We start from the raw sequence: 25,012 nt of genomic DNA, 5'->3' as shown, positions 1-25,012 counted from the left end.
AAGAATGCTCATTATATCACACAAATAACCATAATTAAACATGGTCTGTTAGAGTAGACACTGTATGTCTTGATGATAATAACAATAATAATAATCATTTGGTGGGTGCTTATTATATTTGTCCTATTTCACACGTGTATGAATACGCATGTATGAATTGTAAATTCGTTTTTTGCATATCCCATCTCTCCCTGAGACACCCTCAACAGCATCATTCCAATCTTGGATGGATAAGAGGCCGGTCACTTTCATTCAGTTTGAAGGCAGGAAAAGACAGTCTGACTTGTTGTACAGGAGAAGGAACATTGATTTCTTCAAATTGAGTATCACTTCACGTTAATAAATCATTCATAAAGGGTTTCTATATTCAGCCATAATTACAACCAGCTTTAAAACAATGTTCGCCAAAACCCCCTAATGTCTCCATCCCCATGCTTCACCCCTGTGCTGGCTCATTACCCCATTTGATATGCTAACACGTAAGCAAGCTTGGCTTGCCCTGCCCCTCTCTGAACTATCAGCTTGCCACCCCCTCCTCTCCTACCTCCTCTCCTACCTCCTCTCCTACCTCCTCTCCCTTCAGCTAGACCCGCACCTAAACACCGTGCTCTGGCCAGAGGCACTGCTATGCTGCATTACTCGCTTCACAGCGTTACCAAGGAGAATCCCATCTGCCCTAATCTTACCCTGAAGACTGAACAAGGGCTAGAAGGAAAAGAGAACAGATTGACCATACTGTACATTGTGCACCTGTACAAGAGGAAGGCCAAGGGGAAAACAGCCAGGACATAGCTCACTCAGTACTGAAAGCAAGGTGTCCTCGGTGGAACATCGGCTGGAACAACCACCACTAAACGGAAGAACACAAGGTCTGACATGCAATAGTTAACTGCGGGTGGTGTCACACTGTGGGGGTTAACTAGTTATTCCGGAACACTCAGGCATTTGTCAGTTATTGGGATCACATGGATTACAGTAAGACGACTCGTCTCAAAGAAGGTTATTTCCCAAGCTTTTTGAGATGTGATAACCTTAATTGAAAATACGAGTCAACCCATCCCCCACACATTGAATCAATGAATGTGTGGATTAACCAGTCAGGACATATTGGTTCTGTGCCTTATATGTTTATCAAGATAATTAGTGCAGTATGTCTTGTCAACGAATACAGTGACATTCAATGAACAGACAAAGAGCAGGATACGTTTACTCAGAACATACAGTTGAAGGACATAACATTTTAGAGCACCTGCGTGAAATGGCTTCACTCCAATGTATGAAGAGTCCTTGTAACTTATTTGATACTGTAGTGGTTACATCAGTCTGCTTTTTACCCTATGTATCCACACTTCAAAAGACCAAGGTTAGCCTACAAGTACATACTTATAGACAAGCTCCCAGTCATTTATTGGGTAAACCACCAACGTTTCGGTATCACTGTGGCTTCTTCAGGGTAATGTCACGAATGCTTGAACCAGGTTATGTAGACAATAGTGAGGGGTGTGTCATAGTCATTAGGGTGATGCTAATGAAAACAATGTAACTGTTAAAAGACAACATTTACAGAATGTTGAATATATTAGGCCATTGTTATCATATTGCAATAATTAGATATTGTACATAGTAATAGCATCAACATACATTATTATTTACATACCAATTATTTAATTTAATATCCATATTTCATTGTTTCCATTTAATTTTTGTTACATGTAATCTTTTGGTTCAACCGTAGTGCATGATAATTGTTGATGATGCTTCTTATGCATTACGCTTTAATCAAAAGATCACATGTTGCAAAGAGGAAATGAAATGAAAACAATGTAGCGGTATGATAACAATAGCCTAATATCTTCAACATGCTGTAAACTATTGTCTTACTATGGTGATGAGAATAAAAGAAAAATGTAACAATGACACACCCCTCATTATTGTCACTGGGTGCACTAATTGCACTGTTTGTCTCCATAACCTGGTTCAAGCATTCATGACATTACCCTTGAAGAAGGCACAGTGATGCCGAAACATTTACATTTTTTTAAACTAGGCAAGTCAGTTAAGAACAAATTCTTATTTACAATGACGGCCTACCTCAGCCAAACCCTAACCATGCTGGGCCAATTGTGCGCCGCCCTATTGGACTGCCAATCGCGGCTGGTTGTGATACAGCCTGGAAACAAATCAGAGTCTGTAGTGATGCCTCTAGCACTGAGATGCAGTGCCTTAGATTGCTGAGCCACTCAGGAGCCCATGTTGGTGGTTTACCCAATAAATTACTGGGAGCTTGTAAAAGAGAGTCGCACACTCTAGAATTTATTTCTATACCATACAGTTTACTCGCCGTTAGTCAGCACCTCTACCAGCGTTTTTGGGGTGTGTGCCAGCTCATGCTTTTTATCAGTATAGTTATTTATAAAAAAAAATTCACCTTTATTTAACCAGGTAGGCTAGTTGAGAACAAGTTCTCATTTACAACTGCGACCTGGCCAAGATAAAGCAAAGCAGTGTGACACAGACAACAACACAGAGTTACACATGGAGTAAACAATAAACAAGCCAATAACACAATAAACAAGTCAATGACACAGTAGAAATAAAAAGTCTATATACAGTGTGTGCAAAAGGTATGAGGAGGTAGGCAATAAATAGGCCATAGGAGCGAATAATTACAATTTAGTAGATTAACACTGGAGTGATAAATGAGCATATGATGATGTGCAAGTAGAGATACCGGTGTGCAAAAGAGCAGAAAAGTAAATAAAATAAAAACAGTATGGGGATGAGGTAGGTAGATTGGGTGGGCAATTTACAGATGGACTATGTACAGCTACAGCGATCGGTTAGCTGCTTAGATAGCTGATGTTTAAAGTTGGTGAGGGAAATAAAAGTCTCCAGCTTCAGCGATTTTTGCAATCGTTCCAGTCACTGGCAGCAAAGAACTGGAAGGAAAGGCGGCCAAATGAGGTGTTGGATTTGGGGATGATCAGTGAGATATACCTGCTGGAACACGTGCTACGGGTGAGTGTTGTTATCGTGACCAGTGAACTGAGATAAGGTGGAGCTTTACCAAGCATAGTCTTATAGATGAGCTGGAGCCAGTGGGTCTGGCGACGAATATGTAGCGAGGGCCAGCCGACTAGAGCATACAGGTCGCAGTGGTGGGTGGTATAAGGTGATTTGGTGACAAAACGGATGGCACTGTGATAGACTGCATCCAGTTTGCTGAGTAGAGTATTGGAAGCTATTTTGTAGATGACATCATCGAAGTCGAGGATCGGTAGGATAGTCAGTTTTACTAGGGTAAGTTTGGCGGCGTGAGTGAAGGAGGCTTTGTTGCGAAATAGAAAGCCGATTCTAGATTTCATTTTGGATTGGAGATGTTTAATATGAGTCTGGAAGGAGAGTTTACAGTCTAACCAGACACCTAGGTATTTAAAGTTGCCCACATATTCTAGGTCGGAACTGTCCAGGGTGGTGATGCTAGTCGGGCGGGCGGGTGCGGGCAGTGAACGGTTGAAAAGCATGCATTTGGTTTGACTAGCATTTAAGAGCAGTTGGAGGCCACGGAAGGAGTGTTGTATGGCATTGAAGCTCATTTGGAGGTTAGTTAGCACAGTGTCCAAGGAAGGGCCAGAAGTATACAGAATGGTGTCGTCTGCGTAGAGGTGGATCAGGGAATCGACATCATTGATATATACAGAGAAAAGAGTCAGCCCGAGAATTGAACCCTGTGGTAGCCCCATAGAGACTGCCAGAGGTCCGGACAACAAGCCTTCCGATTTGACACACTGAACTCTGTCTGCAAAGCAGTTGGTGAACCAGGCAAGGCAGTCATTAGAAAAACCAAGGCTATTGAGTCTGCCGATAAGAATACAGTGATTGACAGAGTCGAAAGCCTTGGCCAGGTCGATGAAGACGGCTGCACAGTACTGTCTTTTATCGATGGCGGTTATGATATCGTTTAGTACCTTGAGCGTGGCTGAGGTGCACCTGTGACCAGCTCGGAAACCGGATTGCACAGCGGAGAAGGTAAGGTGGGATTCCAAATGGTCAGTGATCTGTTTATTAACTTGGCTTTCGAAGACTTTAGATAGGCAGGGCAGGATGGAAATAGGTCTGTAACAGTTTGGGTCTAGGGTGTCACCTCCTTTGAAGAGGGGGATGACCGCGGCAGCTTTCCAATCTTTAGGGATCTCGGACGATACGAAAGAGAGGTTGAACAGGCTGGTAATAGGGGTTGCAACAATGGCCGCGGATAGCTTTAGAAAGAGAGGGTCCAGATTGTCTAGCCAGCTGATTTGTACGGGTCCAGGTTTTGCAGCTCTTTCAGAACATCTGCTATCTGGATTTGGGTGATGGAGAAGCTGGGGAGGCTTGGGCGAGTAGCTGCGGGGTTGGAGTAGCCAGGAGGAAGGCATGGCCAGCCGTTGAGAAATGCTTATTGAAATTTTCGATTATCATGGATTTATCGGTGGTGACCGTGCAGTGGGCAGTGGGAGGAGGTGCTCTGGTTCTCATTACAGTGTCCCCAAACTTTTTGGAGTTAGAGCTACAGGATGCAAATTTCTGCTTGAAAAAGCTAGCCTTTGCTTTCCTGACTGACTTTTACAACCATGAAGGCACTGAAATACAGCCTCCCAAGGTTACAGTTAAATTACTGTATAATGTAACAAAAAAAGAAGATGTTTTTTGAAAACCTTGCCAATGCTATGGTGTTTCTTATGGGCAACAATTCACAGGGTTGTTTTCCTTTCAGAAACTAAAATACTCTGTCGCTGAATGCTCAACAAATGTCTTCCTGTTCTTTAATGAACGAATTAATGAATGAACAAATGAATGAATGAATGGATGGTGAGAAAACGAGAGAAAGAAAAACATGCTAACAGATAGCTCAACCTGCCAGAACAAATGAATACAGAGAAGTGTTCCGCCCCAGAGAATGTCATAGAGATTGCACCAAACACATTGTGGCCACAAACCACCTGCCTGGACAAGTAAGTTCAGCTGTCAACACACCAAAAGCACAATAATGCTTAAAAGCCTCTCAGTATTCAGCCAGTGGAAGAAGAAAAAAATTGTCTGAACATGAATACACTGAATTTAGCCCGACCAAATAACAGAATTCAGCAAATGGATTATACTCCGCTCTCTCTCCATTCTCATTCTGTCCAGGTTAAGGCATTACCATAGAACCAATTTGTTCAGCTTCCATTCTCATTATACGGGAACAATTAGTGCTGGGAATTGCCAGGGACCTCATGATATGATATTATCACAATGCTTAGGTGCCAATACAATATGTATTGTGATTCTCAGAATTTTATATGTATTGTAACACAATACTGTTATTTTATATGCGATTACATGGTCCAAACATATCGCTCACCATATGTCTGCTGTAGAGGGACAAGAGAGAGCCATGAGAAAATGAGTTTTGATCAGTCATGAAAATAAAAGTGCTGAAAACAAACTGGCTCCCTATTAAAAATATGATGGAGAACAAGCTATGAAGGAAAAATAAGTTTTGGTGCAGGTACCGCCAACTAGCGCAAAAATAATATTGCGATATTGTCAAAACAATATGATACGATATATCATAAAAAATATTATTACGATATGTCAATGTGCTTATCCCCCCCCATCACTATGAATAATGTAGTGCCACTGTGACAAGGGATACAAGGCTGTTAGGGCAATGTTGTTGTGTTGTTTGCTTTCCAATTGACCTTGGGATTCCCCAGTCATTTTCCCTCAGCTCTCAGGACCAGCCAGAGTGGGTGATGTGATGTCTTTGACTTTGCTCTTGACCCAGGGACTCTCAAAGGCACAGCCAATACTGTAGTCCATTTGCCTCTCTGAGGCACAGCCAAACTACTGTACTACAAGTCCCTTCTGCTCTGGATCCTCTGAAGAGTAGACAATGCCTACTCTGCTCATTTAGCCAAGGCAATTCAGAGTTCAGGCATGTTGTTCATTATACAGTAAGAACAATACCAATGATTGATGCAAAGCTGACATTTGCTAACAAGTATTCTAGTGCAATCTGATAAAATAACGTAATATTACATACAAACTGTCAGGCATTTGCCCATTGTTCCTTACACCATCTTCTGGAGATATTTATTTAAAGATCAATATGGCTCAGTATGTTGGCTATAATGCTTTGCCAGATGGCTAGCTTCGTTGGAGGGGGTGAATGAACTACATATTATTAGAGAAAACTGACTGTGAAAATGTAAATATCAATCAAATCCAAAAGGACAGCAGGCAATTCCTTCAATTGATCAAAAGTTAAAAGTTGTATAATCCCTGCTCACTTTGTATACACGTGTCAGCCTTTCAGTCAGTGGAATGGACGGTATCCCTGACTGCATGAAAACAAACAAAAAAACCTATCCTACTTGAAAGGCAAACGGGAAAGTTGCTGTCCTCCTTACTGTCAGTGGTGTAAAGTACTACTAAAGTCGTTTTTTGGGGTATCTATAATTAATTTTACTATTTATATTTTTGACAACTTTTATTTTTACTTCACTACATTCTTAACGAAAATAAAGTACTTTTTACTCCATACATTTTACCTGACACCCAACAGTACTCATTACATTTTGAATGCTTAGCAGGACAGGAAAATGGTCCAATTCACACACTTATCAAGAAAACACATGGTCATCCCTTCTGCCTCTGATCTGGCGGACTCACTAAACAAAAAAACATATTTTGTAAATGATGTCTGAGTGTTAGTGTGCCCCTGGCTATCCATACATTTTCAAAACAAGAAAATGGTGCGGCCTGCTTTGCTTAATAGAAGGAATTTTAAATGATTTATACTTCTACTGTTACTTTTGATACTTAAGTATATTTTAGCAATTACATTTAGTTTTGATACTTAGGTATATTTAGAACCAAATTCTTTTACTCAAGTAGTATTTACTGTGACTTTTACTTTTACTTGAGCAACTTTCTATTAAGGTATCTATATTTTTACTCAAGTATGACCATTGGATACTTTTTCCACCACCGCTGTCTATATAACTCCTAACAGGAGTATAATGGAGGAAACACTGGTAGCTTACTGTAATTATGTTAGTCAGATCAGGGATGGGTTATCAATGCCATTAAATGCAGGTCTTATTATGAAATATTCCTCTGGGTCCTTTATTTACACCAGTCAATATTACCTGCCAGACTTTTGTTGTCTATTGGAAGATACAGGTAAACTGTTCTTGATGTTTTAGTATAATATCCTATCAGGTCTTTTATTCAACCTCCTGATCCATGTCAGATTGATTATGCTAACAATCTACCTTTTTACAGCTGTATAAGGGTCGATTATAATTAAGAAAGGCTTCATATTTAATTTGCATGCTCACTACGTCCAAATATTGCTTTTTGTATGGGTTATGATTAGCTATGTCTGAAAAGGAAGCTTTTTTGTAAATGTTTGTGTGTGTGTGTGTGTGTGTGTGTGTGTGTGTGTGTGTGTGTGTGTGTGTGTGTGTGTGGCATGCATATGTACGTGTGTGCATGTGTGCTTTTGTGCGTGTGAGTGATGATCACTGGTCAGGAGCTGAACACCTCACTCCCTGATCACAGACAGATGATTGTAGTGTAGAGGCAGCTCTGATTCTGCTCTGATTATGGGCTGAGTGACCGGGTCTCCTGCTGATGGGGCCCCAATAAGCTGCTGGAGAGAGGCAGGAACAGCTGGCATGGCCACAATCCAGCCAGGTTTTTCACATCTATGCCTCAAACCAAATCAGGACCACTCACTCAAGTAGCTAAGCAGTGCAACATGGACATCGATAAAACATACTTTTAAGATGACACAATGACAAAACTAGACCCATCACTGCAGTAATACCAGTGCTTGGTTACATTCATGGCACATGGGGTTGATGTGTGTCAATAGCACTTGAGCATATGTGAGCAGAACATAGCTAGGACTATCATCTTGAGTATTGACAGATGGCATATAATACAGTCTCACTGCTAGATTCACTCTGCCTTCTCAACACACATTGACACATTGACTGTTGAAGCAAAGAAAACAACTTATGTCTATATTTATACCTTGTTCTCTTTAGGTATGCAAATCACTGTAACACACACGTTAGTCATTTAGCAAATGCTCTTTTCCAGAGCAATTTAAAGTAGTAAGTGCATAAATATTTCATACTTGCCCCAAATGGGAATGAAACCCACAACCCTTTCATTGCAAGCACAATGGACTACCAACTGAGCCACATGGGACCCAGGATCAGGATGCACTGCACACAGACACACACCACAGACACACAAATATTTAGCCATTTCTAATCTAACTATTATTATTACACAGCCTCAGGGATTAAATTCCTTTGGTCTCTACTAAGTTAGGTAAATCAGCTTTTAGTTTTTTTACACCCTATTTGTGGAACAATCTTCAAAATGTTCTTCAATTTGATGTTTTGGTGCCTCTAGGGCAATTCAAAAAGCTGATTGAGGACCGTATTACTGACGAATGTGTTTGTTTGTACGACTGTGTTTTCTTTTTGCTTGCATTTCGTATTTGTATTTAGATGTGTGTATTTCTCTATTAACTGTAATTCAGGGCTCATCTGTAAAAGAAACATTGAGCTCAGTATGACTACCTGATAAAATAAAGGTGAAATAAAACGTTTTAATATTACATTGACTGGAATCCTTTGAAAAGCATCCTCACAGAATATGTGGACACTCCTTCAAATTAGTGGATTTGGCTATTTCAGCCACACCCGTTGCTGACAGGTGTATACAATCGAGAACACAACCATGCAATCTCCATAGACAAACATTGGCAGTAGACAATTCTGTGCGTCCAATGTTTTGGCAACAGTTTGGGGAAGGCCCTTTCCTGTTTCAGCATGACAATGCCCCCGTTCAAAAAGCAAGGTCCATACAGAAATAGTTTGTTGAGATCGGTGTGGAAGAACTTGACTGGCCTGCACAGAGCCCTGACTTCAACCCTATCTAATACCTTTGGGGTGAATTGGAATGCCAACTGCAAGTCATGCCTAATCGCCCAACATCAGCGCCCAACCTCACTAATCCTCTCGTGGCTGAATGGAAGCAAGTCCCCGCAGCAATGTTTCAACATCTAGATGTTGTTATAGCAGCAAAGGTGGGACCAACTCCCTATTAATGCCCATGATTTTGGAATAACATGTTCGACAAGCAGGTGTCCATATACTTTTGGTAATGTTGTGTAATTTGTCATGGGTGGATGTTTTTTTTTAAGTTATTCAAGGCTTTTTTATTTCTCTTATGTCTTCAAAGCAAAGAACAAGATGTCTGAGAGCCTTTATACAATGAGCAGGAGGGGGATTTAGAATGCTAGAATACAGAACAGTTGGCAGGTATCTCTTTTTAAGACCAAGGAACACTATTGCTGTCTTTTTCCTTCGACTGTGTAATTTATTGAACCGATATAGTACCGCAGCCTTCTCTAAAACTAGACCCAATTTGAGCATATTGCCTCTGTAATCAGCTGTGTCATTAAACATCATCATGAGGCACTTTGGCCCTTTTCACAGTTTAACAGCCTGATTACAACAATCAACATCTAATAAAACATATACTGTAGAACAAAGCTATTTTCACTTGGCAGAAGCAATTGACACATGCAGCGTTATATTGCAGTGAATGTTAAGTAGAAGGCAGGCGTCTCACCGGTTTTTGGATCTACAGAGAAGTAAGGCTGTCCCTGTAGTATGCTATACACAATCTTGGCACTGTTCCCATAGGTGGGGTCGTCTGCGTCTGTGGCTGTGAGCTGAAACACTGATGTGCCTGCATGGAAGGAAAGGTTATATCAGTACTGTATTTCCACACAAAACCCATACAACTACAACCACACAAACTCACAGACAGTACAAGTACAATGTGCCATGATCAATGTAGAAACTACAATGGCATACTGTAGCACAACTCACTATATTGTCAGGGTTTTCTTATAGTAAAACTACGTGCAAATCTAAAAATACCACAGAGAGTTTCTGAATCACAAAAATGAGGCCGAAATCTGTTATCGCCCAATTAATCCAAACCCATTTATCAGGACTGTCAAAATCCATTTACAGAGTTGTGCATTAATGCCTGACTGCCTCTGGATGCAGTAGGGATCTGTAGCAATACTGATGACCCAGCTAATGATGTGACTGCTCTCACAGTCAGGGTACAAAGCCAGCTCCCTCCAGCCAGGTGCACCCAGCATTTCAAAAAAAGATGTTGTCAGTATTCTGCCTTACCAACATCGGCCATCTCGGGAACAGCAGCAGCAAATGGGCCATCTGGAAACTTCGGTGCATTGTCGTTGACATCCTGGACCTTGATAATGAATTCGGACTCAGGCTCTAGAGATCTATTGGTGTAACGATTGATGGCCTGGGCATGTAAGACATAGTGGCCCTTCTTCTCCCGGTCCAGGCTCTTGCTGGCATGGATGTCCCCTGTGACCTCATTGATGACGAATATAGTGCCAGCGCCCTCTCCCGTCAGCAAGTATCTGACGGAGCCGTCTCCTTTGTCTGAGTTGGAGTGCAGCTGGGAAGGAAATTACAGAAATTTTACACACAGATATAACAATACTAATTTGAACATAGAAAACTATACCCATGGATTTCAACACCATGGTTGACCATGTGTTGGAATCGGTTCATTGAACAGAACCAAATACCCGGAAAATAAGGACATTTTTCAATGAACAGAAACGGAACCTGGAACGAAAATGATCAATACTGTTCCGGAACAGAACCATTATTTTAAAAGCATGGGAACCGTTTAATAGCGTTATTTTACATTACAGATTTTTTTTCATAGTCCCAAAACAAAACGGAACAAAGCTCTAATGCAAAGCCCTCACTCTGTCACTCAAAAATGTATTCCAGTGTCTGCCTTCTGCAAGCAGAAAATCTTTGCTTGTGTGTTAGGCTACCTGCCCCTCCCCCTCTGAAGCATCGGCTACCGTACCTATTTTAGAAGCTTGGTTCAGAAGATAGAGATTATTTATTAGCTACAGAAGAATGGATAAACTTTTTCAATGCTGGTTAAGGATACTATAGGCATAGTTATCGCATTTCGTTGGATGTATTAACAACAAGAAGGTAAGATGTGTCCCTTGTGACCTCATTAATTCTGGTTCCGCTCTGCACACACAAGCTTGTTAGCTAGCTAGCTCAAAGGACATTCAAATTTCGTCCATAGAAGCCATTCCTCCTAGGTATAATTCTGTGGACCTAATTCAGATAATGCATGTCATAACAAGATGCCCAGTGCTCAACCCTCTCTTGCACTCTCCCCACCCGCAAAATTGCAGTCGCATCTTGCGCCATAGTCCATCATGCATGTAAACAACTAGATTGCCTGCTCTATCTGCACTGATTGGTGAAGTAACTTAATAAGCTAAATGTAAAAAACTTGATTTTACAGGTTAAAAAGGAACAGAAAGGAACGATATAAACAAATAGTTTTTGGGGGTTCGAACTGGTTCAGAACTTTATTCTGCTGGTCGGAACAGTCTAACGGGAAAAAAATATATAGTGGTTCTGTTCAGAATGAAACGATTGGAAAATCATTTTGGTTGCAACCCCTGGGGTTGAGGTCGATTCTAGTTCAGTCACTTCAGGAGAGGAACAAAAATTGCCCCTTATTTTCCATGAGCATTTCCAATGGTAGTAACTAAACCATAACTTAAAAATAAGTTTACCAGAGGGGTACTGTACCTGCTGTATAAATCTACAGAATGTTAGGGTGGGTTGTACCAACATGGTTTAAATTAATCTAAGATTAGAGCTAATCTAGGTTTTGTAAATCTAGGTTTATAATTAATCAGAGATGTGTTGCCCCACTTAATTTTGAATCTGGATCAGTTAAACTATGACTAGTGACAGCAGTTTGCACCTCTCCATAACCCCTATGATGACGACGGACAACTTGACCCATCAATATTTAGTAAGCATAAATAACTGGTAAATATCAATGCCTATAATGCACTTTCAAAGTAACGTTAATGCTAATTTGATCATATTACTCCATATTACTCCAGTGAAGGTGAACGGAAAGGCACTGGAGTAACGAACCGCCCTTGCTCTCTCTGCCTGGCCGGTTCCCCTCTCTCCACTGGGATTGTCTGCCTTTCACCCTATTACAGGGGCTGAGTCACTGGCTTACTGGTGCTCTTCCATGCTGTCCCTAGGAGGGGTGCGTCACTTGAGTGGGTTGAGTCACCGACGTGATCTCCCTGTCCGGGTTCCTGCCCTTGGGTTGTGTCGTGGCGGAAATCTTTGTGAGCTATACTCGGCCTTGTCTCAGGATGGTATGTTGGTGGTTGAAGTTATGCCTCTAGGGGTGTGGGGGCTGTGCTTTAGCAAAGTGGGTGGGGTTATATCCTGCCTGTTTGGCCCTGTCTGGGGGTATCGTCGGACGGGGCCACAGTGTCTCCCGACCCCTCCTGTCTCAGCCTCCAGTATTTATGCTGCAGTAGTTTATGTGTAGGGGGCTAGGGTCAGTCTGTTATATCTGGATTATTTCTCCTGTCTTATCCGGTGTGAATTTAAGTATTTATTTATATTCTTTATTTATATTCTTTATTTATATTCTTTATTTATATTCTTTATTTATATTCTTTATTTATTCTCTCTCTCTCTCTCTCTCTCTCTCTCACTCTCACTCTCACTCTCTCACACCAGGACTAACTGGCCTGATGACTCCTTGCTGTCCACCTGGCCGTGCTGCTGCTCCAGTTTCAACTGTTCTGCCTGCGGCTATGGAACCCTGACCTGTTCACCGGACGTGCTACCTGTCCCAGACCTGCTGTTTTCAACTCTCTAGAGACAGCAGGAGCGGTAGAGATACTCTCAATGATCGGCTATGAAAAGCCAACTGACATTTACTCCTGAGGTGCTGACCTGTTGCACCCTCGACAACCACTGTAATTATTATTATTTGACCCTGCTGGTCATCTATGAACATTTGAACATCTTGGCCATGTTCTGTTATGATCTCCACCTGGCACAGTCAGAAGAGGTCTGGCCACCCCTCATAGCCTGGTTTCTTCCTAGGTTCTGGCCTTTCTAGGGAGTTTTTCCTAGCCACCGTGCTTCTACACCTGCATTGCTTGCTGTTTTGGGTTTTAGGCTGGGTTTCTGTACAGCACTTTGTGACATCAGCTGATGTAAGAAGGGCTATATAAATACATTTGATTGATACTACACTACAATGTTACCATTATCAGGCCCGTTACAGCATGTTGCATAACATCATCATTCGTACCAAGGCTGGACATATCATAAGCCCCAATTCAATTGTTGTACAAAATGGGCACGTAAATAGCCTACTAATAATGAGATAATTATCCTAAACTCAACAGGATTCAACCTGTCTCTAATTATTTTCTGAAGAACTCTGTAGTTTTGGTCTCTCCACAGTAGATATGCTGCCATTTTATCAGTTAAACCACCTCAAGTGGCAGTTCAGAATTAATCTCCAATATAAATGTATATATATTTTTTTACATTCTTTGAGCAACAGGCTTAAAATTAATCTAGGTTTAAAGTGAAAACTAAATTTAGATTAGAGGAATGATTTAATATTACTAGTGTTCATTTAAAACTAGGTTTAACATTTGGTGCAACAAGATGAATAGATAAACCTTGATTTAACCCAGTTTAAGAAATCCATGTTGGTGCAACCCACCCTTAGTGTACAAGCAGCCTGTGTAAGTGACTGTTTTTGCATTCACTTAAATCAAAAGCAGACTGGCAGAATTTTTCTTTTTTAATTTCACATAGCTGCATAACGCTATCACTACATGCCATTTTAGTGTTCAGAGGTTAAAAAAAGAATCTGTTTCTAGTGTAGACATTACTAATTCATACATATCCTGAATGGGAAAGTCTCTGCTATACAGCTGATACAGCTCTCCGGCCTCTAGGTCACCAGGCAGCTCGTTAGGGCGCACACCTGTCACCAGCGGTAGGAGCATAATGACATTCACCTGGACTTCATCACCTCCTTGATTACCTGCCCTTTACGTGTCACTCCCTTTGGTTTCTTCCCCAGTCGTCATTGTTCCTGTTTCTGTTCCAAGTCGGTGCGCTGTTTGTGTTACATGTTTGTTTCATTTATTTATTAAATGTATTCACTCCCTGAACTTGCTTCCCGACTCTCAGCGTACATCGTTCCATAAACAAATCATGCATCATTGTTGTTGTGACATATCACATGCAGCCTATGTTATGCAAAGAAATTCCACACTCTTTTAGCTAGTCTAAATCATTGGGGTGTCATATCATACTGATCTATATAAAAAGGCTGTGTCAACTCTGATGTAAAACGTTGAAAACAAGAACAAGAAGAACAGTGTTTCTAACTGCCTTGACATTTTGATACTAATGTATCCCCCTTCGTAGCCTAGCAGAACAAAGCCAATGCAATGTGTGAACACACAAACGGGTTAATCCAGCTCTATCCAGATTAGTTGTGCTACACCGAGTTGCATCATTGCAAATTAAATCTGTGGTACCTTGTTGACGTGTCGTCTGAATATTTCGGGGTTGTGCCTGCGTGCCTGGCACATGGCTTTTTACAAACACTTAACAGGTCAAGTGGCATGGAAGGTCGTTTGAGAGAGGTGTAAAGCACCCCCATTAGCTTTAAAATGGAACTGATAGAATATCATAAATATAGCAACCAGAGTATGACTTCTCCATTCATATCAATACACCACTTCTTAAGAACATGGGCTGAATCGCAATAATCACTTGTTATTCACTTGCCCTCATGCATAAAAAAGATGCTGGTCTATGGAAACTCCCTCTAGCCCATGCCTTCACCAATCCAATGCTTTTACATTTTGGGGGAGTCGTGAACAAGTGCACACATCAGGAGGAAGGCTAGATTATTGGGATGCACCCAAGCCTCCGTGTTTCCAGACAGCTGTGGTGCTGATGCTGAGGGTGGTTCTGTAAGGATGAAAGTGAATGATGGATAACAAACCATTAAAGAAAAGCTGTGAATCCCTTGACAGCACCAAAGCTGTTGTAGCTGGCTTGCATCATCTGTATAACAACACAACTGGCCAGCCAAGTCAGTTATCCTATTATGAATGCAAGTGTTTGCTCTTCGGCAGAATGCTATTTTCTCCACAGACTGTGAGGGGAAATGTCCTGAATGAAGAATAAAGCCAACAGCTGTTGGCAGTTACAATCATAAAGCTGTATTTTATACATTCCTCAGTGTATGGTTTTTATTGCCTCCACCTTCAACCCTTCAGACACACATACACATACACACACACACACACACACACACACACACACACACACACACACACACACACACACACACACACACACACACACACACACACACACACACACACACACACACACACACACACACACACAGTCTTGTATAACTAACCTTGTGGGCACACACAATTCAGTCCTGTTCAAAATCCTATTTTACCTAACCCCTAACCCTAAACCTAACTCTAACCTGTACCCTTACCCTAACTTTAAACCGAAAATCTAACATTAACCCTAACCCAATCTCCTAACACTAACCCTAAAACTAACCCTCTGGTCCCCACAAGTATAGTTAAACACACACACACACACACACACACACACACACACACACACACACACACACACGCTGCTCTTAATTCTTGGCTGTGAGTGTAATCCCTTAGCAGAGAGCAATTAGCAAAGACAGTGTTCACCTCCACACCGCCTCCCATGTCTGAAGAGGGTACACGCAGCAACCCTGTTTGCTACAGAATCATATGGAGGGTGTCCAGGACCCATAAAGGACCAAATTTACAACATGTGCATTAAGTAGTGGACTTTATTGTCCTCTTAGGACACTCCAAAACACAGTGTAATAGGCTACGACACAAGAATAAATGTTATTACATAGTACGCAGTAGGTGTAATATACAGTATATAAGAATCCAAGGCCGATGTCATTCAGTGGAAGTTGGTGGAACTACTGTGATGATAACCTTGGCTTTCTCAGGAAGGTTGGGCTGGTGCAAGCATTTACACTGGCCCAGAATACTGCTCTCACTCACAGAACACGCTGCCTGCAGTGAGGAAGTAGCATTCATTTATCTTTCGCTATGGTGCCTTTATTCACTAGCAGGGTAATGGGAGTACAGCTCATGACTGATGCTTACCCGAGGCCCTGCATTATCAAAGAGATGAAAGGATAAAAAAGAGCCGTGGGGGGAAAAACCCCAAACAGATAAATAGATAAATAAATATATGGAACTATCCACTTTGGTAATATATCACCAGGGGCCTGGTTGCAGAATGGATGCAGAGCAGGATCTGATTTCACGATATGCAAGCAACCTGTGTGTCTGCTGTCCACTTTTTCCATATGGTGAGTTTTTTGTCACTTTTTGTGTAAGAATGAGTTGTGCTTGGTACGCCTTTACTTTATAGAATTTCACATAAGGGAAAATGCTAAACTCAGCAAAAAAAGAAACATCCCTTTTTCAGGATCCTGTCTTTCAAAGATAATTCGTAAAAATCCAAATAACCTCACAGGTCTTCATTGTAAACGGTTTAAACACTGTTTCCCATGCTTCTTCAATAAACCATAAACAATTAATGAACATGCACCTGTGGAACGGTCATTAAGACACTAACAGCTTACAGACGGTAGGCAATTAAGGTCGAAGTTATAAAAACGTAGGACACTAAAGAGGCCTTTCTACTGACTCTGAAAAACACCAAAATAAAGATTCCCAGGGTCCCTGCTCATCTGCGTGAACGTGCCTTAGGCATGCTGCAAGGAGGCATGAGGACTGCAGATGTGGCCAGGGCAATAAATTGCAATGGCCGTACTGTGAGACGCCTAAGACAGCGCTACAGGGAGACAGGACGGACAGCGGATCGTCCTCGCAGTGGCAGACCACATGTAACAACACCTGCACAGGATCGATACATCCGAAAATCACACCTGCGGGACAGGTACAGGATGGCAACAACAACTGCCCGAGATACACCAGGAATGCACAATCCCTCCATCAGTGCTCAGACTGTCCACAATAGGCTGAGAGAGGCTGGACTGAGGGCTTGTAGGCTTGTTGTAAGGCTCTTCACTGACGAGTCACGGTTTTGTCTCACCAGGGGTGATTCGCATTTATCGTTGAAGGAATGAGCGTCTGGAGCGGGATCAATTTGGAGGTGGAGGGTCCGTCATGGTCTGGGACGGTGTGTCACAGCATCATCCGACTGAGCTTGTTGTCATTGCAGGCAATCTCAATGCTGTGTGTTATAGGGAAGACATCCTCCTCCCTCATGTGGTACCCTTCCTGCAGGCTCATCCTGACATGACCCTCCAGAATGACAATGCCACCAGCCATACTGCTTGTTCTGTGCGTGATTTCCTGCAAGACAGGAATGTCAGTGTTCTGCCATGGCCAGCGAAGAACCCGGATCTCAATCCCATTGAGCACATCTGGGACCTGTTGGATTGGAGGGTGAGGGCCAGGGCCATTCCCCCCAGAAATGTCTGGGAACTTGCAGGTGCCTTGGTGGAAGAGTGGGCTAACATCTCAGAGCAAGAACTGGCAAATCTGGTGCTGTCTATGAGGAGGAGATGCACTGCAGTACTTAATGCAGCTGGTGGCCACACCAGATACTGACAGTTACTTTTGATTTTGACCCCCCTTTGTTCAGGGACACATTATTCCATTTCTGTTGGTCACATGTCTGTGGAACTTGTTCAGTTTATGTCTCAGTTTCTGAATCTTGTTATGTTCATACAAATATTTACACATGTTAAGTTTGCTGAAAATTAACACAGTTGACAGTGAAAGGATATTTCTTGTTTTGCTGAGTTTATATCTACCGGGAGGAAAAATAGGCTTAGTTGCTATACTGCAAGATTTCACTGTAAAGTCCCTCTACTACTACATCCAGTTATAGACTTTCACAGGCGTACTGTAGATACTTCCAGTTTTAGAAGCAGTTTTAGAAGCGTTTTTTGGAATAAGAAGTTTGTATGTACAGGGAGGCAATAGCCTAGTTTGCAAACAAAGACTGCATAGCCTACACATTTCTTTTGTAGGATTTGATTGAATTACACAATGATGCCATTTAGAATGCACTTAAATAATGACACAAAACTGTCTTCCCATACACTGGCAGCTATCCACTCACTAAATTCCCATGGAGCCCTGTTCACTGGTATAGGCTTGTACAGAGGCTGATAAACTGACTACGCTCCAAGAACCTGCCGACTGATTAAATCAGGAATCTACCCCCTCTGCTAACCACAAATTACATGAGGCACGCTGATGGAAAGGTCAATTTTTATGCTGCAGCAAGAGCTCACTGACAATAATTGTTTCATACCCAGTCTTGGTATTAGTGAGCCGGGGTGAAAGATTTGATGTAATATTTGTCTCTGAGGTCTGATAAGGGATATTTAATCATACTATCTAATTCTACACTTAGAAAAAAGGTGCAATCTAGAACCAATAAGGGTTCTTCAGCTGTCCCCATAGGAGAACCCTTTGAAGAACCCTTTTTGTTCCAGGTAGAACCCTTTTTGGTTGTATGTAGAACGCTTTCCACAGAGGTTTCTACATGGAACCCAAGAGTTCTATCTAGAACCAAAAAGGGTTTTACCTGGAACCAAAAAGTGTTTGCCTATGGGGACAGCCGAAGAACCCTTTTGGAACAATTTATTCAAAGAGTGTAGTGAGAGGTGATGGCACTGCTGCCTGAGAGACTTGGTAGTACTAACGGTGTGCTACTATATCAACCATCTCTGGCCTCCGCTGCACCAACACCACCTCTACACGTCAATCCCATTGATTGATAAGAGGTTGGGATGTATGTGGACTGGGGCTGTAACCTTGTTATCTAAATCAGAGGAAAGTGTAGTTTCAACACTCAGTGTGCAGTACATGTCTAGCCTATACAGAGAACAGCTAGCTATATATAGTAGGTGTGATGTAGGAGAAGGTTGTATAGCTAATTAGTCACAGCAGAGCAGAGTTGAGAAAATTCAGATACATGTAGCCATTTTTCATCCTTTCATCACGCTGACACATCTGAAGCTGTGAAAAGTATAACACAGTTTTCTAGGTCAGGCCCAAATCGGTGCGCCTGACACCTACTACCATACCCCGTTCAGTATTTTCCAAAATGGCATAGCAGTTCAGATGTCTTTGTCTTTGTCTTGTCGTGTCCGGTGTATATATCTTTTTTTTCTTTGTATACATTTTGGATATATTTTTTATATTTTTAACCTCAATTTCAACATACTCTCCTGCAACCCGCCTCACCCAATGTGGTATGGATCTGCTATTTTCAATACTTTAGAACCGGAATTCCCAACAGAAGCTAGCCAGCTAATAAGCTAGTAGTCAGTTAGCCAATGCTAGCGTTCATCAGCTAACCATAGCCCGGTCAACTCCTGCCAGTCTGCAAAGCGCGATTCAACACAGAGCATACCGGACTGCTTTTTCTCCACATCTCCGGATTCCTACCGCAAGCTCTGAACCTTTTCACCTGGACCATCGCAGCTAGCTAGCTGTTATCCGAGTGGCTACCCCTGGCTAATGTCTCTGTCCCGAAGCAAGCACCAGTTAGCCTGGAACTAGCCTCGTGCTAGGCCCATATCCCGGCTAGCTGAAGAGGTCCATCAGCCACTCCTTGGGCTACAATACCTATATTGCCAAATTGGCCTGGACCCCTTTTACTGCCGACACGGAGCCCTGACGATCCATCACGACTGGTCTGCCGACGTAACCGTTCAAGGGGGCTACAACAGACTCTTCCGTCGCGACATCCCCCTAAGGCCCTTCTGCTAGCCTGCTAGCACCGGCAAGTTAGCTGTCTGAGTAGCCGTGTCTCCAGCTCGCCAAACTTCCCACTGGTCCCTATGATCACTCGGCTACGCATGCCTCTCCCTAATGTCAATATGCCTTGTCCATTGCTGTTTTGGTTAGTGATTATTGTCTTATTTCCCTGTAGAGCCTCCAGCCCTGCTCAATATGCCTTAGCTAGCCCTTTAGTTCCACCTCCCACACATGTGGTGACCTCACCTGGTTTAAATGATGTCTCTAGAGACAAAATCTCTCTCATCATCACTCAATGCCTAGGTTTACCTCCACTGTACTCAGATCCTACCATACCCTTGTCTGTACAATATGCCTTGACTCTATTCTTCCATGCCCAGAAACCTGCTCCTTTTACTCTCTGTTCCGAACGCACTAGACGACCAGTTCTTATAGCCTTTAGCCGTACCCTTATCCTACTCCTGCTCTGTTCCTCTGGTGATGTAGAGGCTAATGCAGGCCCTGCAGCACCTAGGTCCACTCCCATTCTCCAGGTGCTCTCATTTGTTGACTTCTGTAACTGTAAAAGCCTTGGTTTCATGCATGTTAACATTAGAAGCCTCCTCTCTAAGTTTATTTTATTCACTGCTTTAGCACACCCTGCCAACCCGGACGTCCTAGCCGTGTCTGAATCCTGGCTTAGGAAGGCCACCAAAAATCCAAAAATGTCCATCCCTATCTATAACATTTTCCGACAAGATAGAACTGCCAAAGGGGGCAGAGTTGAAATCTACTGCAGAGATAGCCTGCAGAGGTCTGTGTCCAAACCAGGTCTGTGTCCAAACAATTCGAGTATCTACTTCTAAAAATCCACCTTTCCTGAAACAAGTCTCTCACCGTTGCCACTTGTTATAGATCACCTTCTGCCCCCAGCTGTGTCCTGGATACCATATGTGAATTGATTGCCCCCCCATCTATCTTCAGAGCTCGTACTGTTAGGTGACCTAAACTGGTACATGCTTAACCTGTTAGGGCTAGGGGGCAGTATTGACACGGCTGGATAAAAAACATATCCGATTTAATCTGGTTACCACTCCTACCCAGTAACTAGAATATGCATATACTTATTACATATGGATAGAAAACACCCTAGATTTTCTAAAACTGTTTGAATGGTGTCTGTGAGTATAATAGAACTCAAATGGCAGGTCAAAACCTGAGAGATTCCTTTACAGGAAGTGGCCTGTCTGACCATTTCTTGAACTTCTTTTCCATCTCTATCATTTACTAAGGATCTCTGCTCTAACGTGACACTTCCCACGTCGTCCATAGGCGCTCAGAGCCCGGGAAAAAACAGAATGTCATCATTCCAGCCCCAGGCTGAAACACATTATCGTCTTTCTCAAGTGGCCGATCAAGGGACACTGGGCTTATGCGCGTGACCCCGACCGCCCCCGCCTTTGGGATTTTTTCCTCTGTTTGCCGAAAAGGAGATTCCCTGTCGGAATATTATCGCTTTTCTACGAGAAAAATGTCGTAAAAATTGATTTTAAACAGCGGTTGACATGCTTCGAAGTACGGTAATGGAATATTTAGAATTTTATTGTCACGAATTGCGCCATGCGCGCGACACTTCTTTACTATTTCGGATAGTGTCTGGAACGCACGAACAAAACGCCGCTATTCGGATATAACAATGGATTATTTTGGACCAAACCAACATTTGTTATTGAAGTAGCAGTCCTGGGTGTGCATTCTGACGAAGACAACAAAAGGTAATCAAACTTTTATAATAGTAAATATGATTATGGTGAGTGCTAAACTTGCCGGGTGTCTAAATAGCGAGCCCGTGATGCCTGGGCTATGTACTTAGAATATTGCAAAATGTGCTTTCACCAAAAAGCTATTTTAAAATCGGACATATCGAGTGCATAGAGGAGGTCTGTATCTATAATTCTTAAAATAATTGTTATGCTTTTTGTGAACGTTTATCGTGAGTAATTTAGTAAAATGTTAGCGAATTCCCCGGAAGTTTGCGGGGGGTATGCTAGTTCTGAACGTCACATGCTAATGTAAAAAGCTGTTTTTTGATATAAATATGAACTTGATTGAACAAAACATGCATGTATTGTATAACATAATGTCCTAGGGTTGTCATCTGATGAAGATCATCAAAGGTGAGTGCTGCATTTAGCTGTCTTCTGGGTTTTGGTGACATTATATGCTGGCTTGAAAAATGGGTGTCTGATTATTTCTGGCTTGGTACTCTGCTGACATAATCTAATGTTTTGCTTTCGTTGTAAAGCCTTTTTGAAATCGGACAGTGTGGTTAGATTAACGAGAGTCTTGTCTTTAAATGGCTGTAAAATAGTCATATGTTTGAGAAATTGAAGTAATAGGATTTTTAAGGTTTTGAAAATCGCGCCACAGGCTGGCAGTGGCTGTTACGTAGGTGGGACGCAAGCGTCCCACCTAGCCCATAGAGGTTAACACCCCGGCCGTCCTACAATCTAAGCTAGATGCCCTCAATCTCACACAAATTATCAATGAACCTACAGGTACAACCCCAAGTCCGTAAACACGGACGCACTCATAGATATCATCCTTACCAACCTGCCCTCTAAATATTTACATTTACATTTACATTTAAGTCATTTAGCAGACGCTCTTATCCAGAGCGACTTACAAATACACCTCTGCTGTCTTCAACGAGGATCTCAGAGATCACTGCCTCATTGCCTGCGTCCATAATGGGTCTGCGGTCAAACGACTACCCCTCATCACTGTCAAACGCGCCCTAAAACACTTCAGCGAGCAGGCCTTTCTAATCGACCTGGCCCGTCGGGTATCCTGGAAGGATATTGACCTCATTCCGTCAGTAGAGGATGCCTGGTTATTCTTTTAAAAGTGCTTTCCTCACCATTTTAAATAAGCATGCTCCATTCAAAAAATGTAGAACCATGAACAGATATAACCCTTGGTCCACTCCAGACCTGACTGCCCTTGACCAGCACAAAAACATCCTGTGGCGTACTGCATTAGCATCGAATAGCCCCCGCGATATGCAATTTTTCAGGGAAGTTAGGAACCAATATACACAGGCAGTTAGGAAAGCTAAGGCTAGCTTTTCAAACAGAAATTTGCATCGTGTAGCACAAACTCCAAAAGGTTCTGTGACACTGTAAAGTCCATGGAGAATAAGAGCACCTCCTCCCAGCTGCTCACTGCACTGAGGCTAGGAAACACTGTCACCACCGATAAATCCACGATAATAGAGAATTTCAATAAGCATTTTTCTACAGCTGGCCATGCTTTCCACCTGGCTAACCCTACCCCGGTCAACAGCCCTGCACCCCCCACAGCAACTTGCCCATGCCTCCCCCATTTCTCCTAAAATCTGGACCCCTACAAATCAGCTGGGCTAGACAATCTGGAACCTCTCTTTCTAAAATGATCCGCCACAATTGTTGCAACCCCTATTACTAGCCTGTTCAACCTCTCTTTCGTATTGGCTGAGATCCCAAAGATTGGAACGCTGCCGCGGTCATCCCCCTCTTCAAAGAGGGAGACACCTTAGACCCAAACAGTTATAGACGTATATCCATCCTGCCCTGCCTTTCTAAAATCTTCAAAAGCCAAGTTAACAAACAGATCACCGACTAAATCGAATCCCACCGTACCTTCTCCACTATGCAATCTGGTTTCTGAGCTGGTCATGGGTGCACCTCAGCCATGCTCAAGGTCCTAACAGCCATCGATAAAAGACAATACTGTGCAGCCTTATTCATCGACCTGGCCAAGGCTTTCGAATCTGTCAATTACCACATTCTTATTGGCAGACTCAACAGCCTTGGTTTCTCAAACGATTGCCTTGCTTGGTTCACCAACTACTTCTCAGACATAGTTCAGTGTGTCAAAACGAAGGGCTTGTTGTCCGGACCTCTGGCAGTCTCTATGGGGGTGCCAGAGGGTTAAATTCTTGGGCCGACTCTTTTCTCTGTATACATCAATGATGTCGCTCTTGCTGCTGGTGATTCTCTGACCCACCTTTACGCAGACGACACCATTCTGTATACTTTTTGCCCTTCGTTGGACACTGTGTTAACTAACCTCCAGACGAGCTTCATTGCCATACAACTCTCCTTCCGTGGCCTCCAACTGCTCTTAAATTCAAGTAAAACTAAATGCACGCTCTTCAACCGATCGCTGCCCGCACCTGCCCGCCCGTCCAGCATCACTACTCTGGACGGTTCTGAGTTAGAATATGTGGACAACTACAAATTCCTAGGTGTCTGGTTAGACTGTAAACTCTCCTTCCAGACTCACATTAAGCATCTCCAATCCAAAATTAAATCTAGAATCGGCTTCCTATTTCGCAACAAAGCATCCTTCACTCATGCTGCCAAACATACCATTGTAAAACTGACTATCCTACCGATCCTTGACTTCGGTGATGTCATTTACAAAATAGCCTCCAACACTCTACTCAGGAAATTGGATGTAGTCTATCACAGTGCCATCCGTTTTGTCACCAAAGCCCCATATACTACCCACCACTGCGACCTGTATGCTCTCGTTGGCAGGCCCTCGCTTCATATTCATCGCCAAACCCACTGGCTCCAGGTCATCTATAAGTGTTTGCTAGGTAAAGCCCCGCCTTATCTCAGCTCACTGGTCAGCATAGCAGCATCCACCCGTAGCACGCGCAACAGCAGGTATATTTCACTGGCCACCCCCAAAGCCAATTCCTTCTTTGGCTGTCTTTCCTTCTAGTTCTCTGCTGCCAATGACTGGTACGAATTGCAAAAATCACTGATGCTGGAGACTCATATCTCCCTCACTAAATTTAAGCATCAGCTGTCAGAGCAGCTCACAGATCATTGCACCTGTACATAGCCATCTATAAATAGCCCATCCAACTACCTCATCCCCATATTGTTTTTGTTTTTTTGGTCCTTCGCACCCCAGTATCTCTACTTGCACATTCATCTTCCACACATCTATCACTACAGTGTTTAATTGCTGAATTGTAATTACTTCGCCACCTCCCTAATCTTTCCTCATTTGCACACACTGTATATAGATTTGTTCTATTGTGTTATTGACTGTATGTTTGTTTATTCCATGTGTAACTCTGTGTTGTTGTTGTCATACTGCTTTGCTTTACCTTGGCCAGGTCGCAGTTGTTAATGA

The 25,012-nt window shown here is 42.6% G+C and overlaps 1 protein-coding gene across 1 annotated transcript in view; it reads right to left on the bottom strand.

Moving 5' to 3' along the window:
* LOC106599343 (cadherin-18) overlaps window positions 1-25,012 on the bottom strand; it is a 109,531-nt gene that overhangs the window by 17,202 nt on the left and 67,317 nt on the right. Inside the window, exons 3-4 of the mRNA XM_014190534.1 lie at window positions 10,266-10,560; window positions 9,688-9,807 (exon numbers count right to left, since the gene is read on the bottom strand). Of these exons, the coding sequence (XP_014046009.1) occupies window positions 9,688-9,807; window positions 10,266-10,560 (415 nt within the window). The remainder of the gene's footprint in view (window positions 1-9,687; window positions 9,808-10,265; window positions 10,561-25,012) is intronic.

This window comes from Salmo salar, chromosome ssa03, assembly GCF_905237065.1.
Source record: "Salmo salar chromosome ssa03, Ssal_v3.1, whole genome shotgun sequence".
NCBI classification, from domain to species: Eukaryota; Metazoa; Chordata; class Actinopteri; order Salmoniformes; family Salmonidae; genus Salmo; species Salmo salar.
Note: the sequence above shows the minus strand (reverse complement) of the source record. Positions and strands in the feature narration are given on the sequence as shown.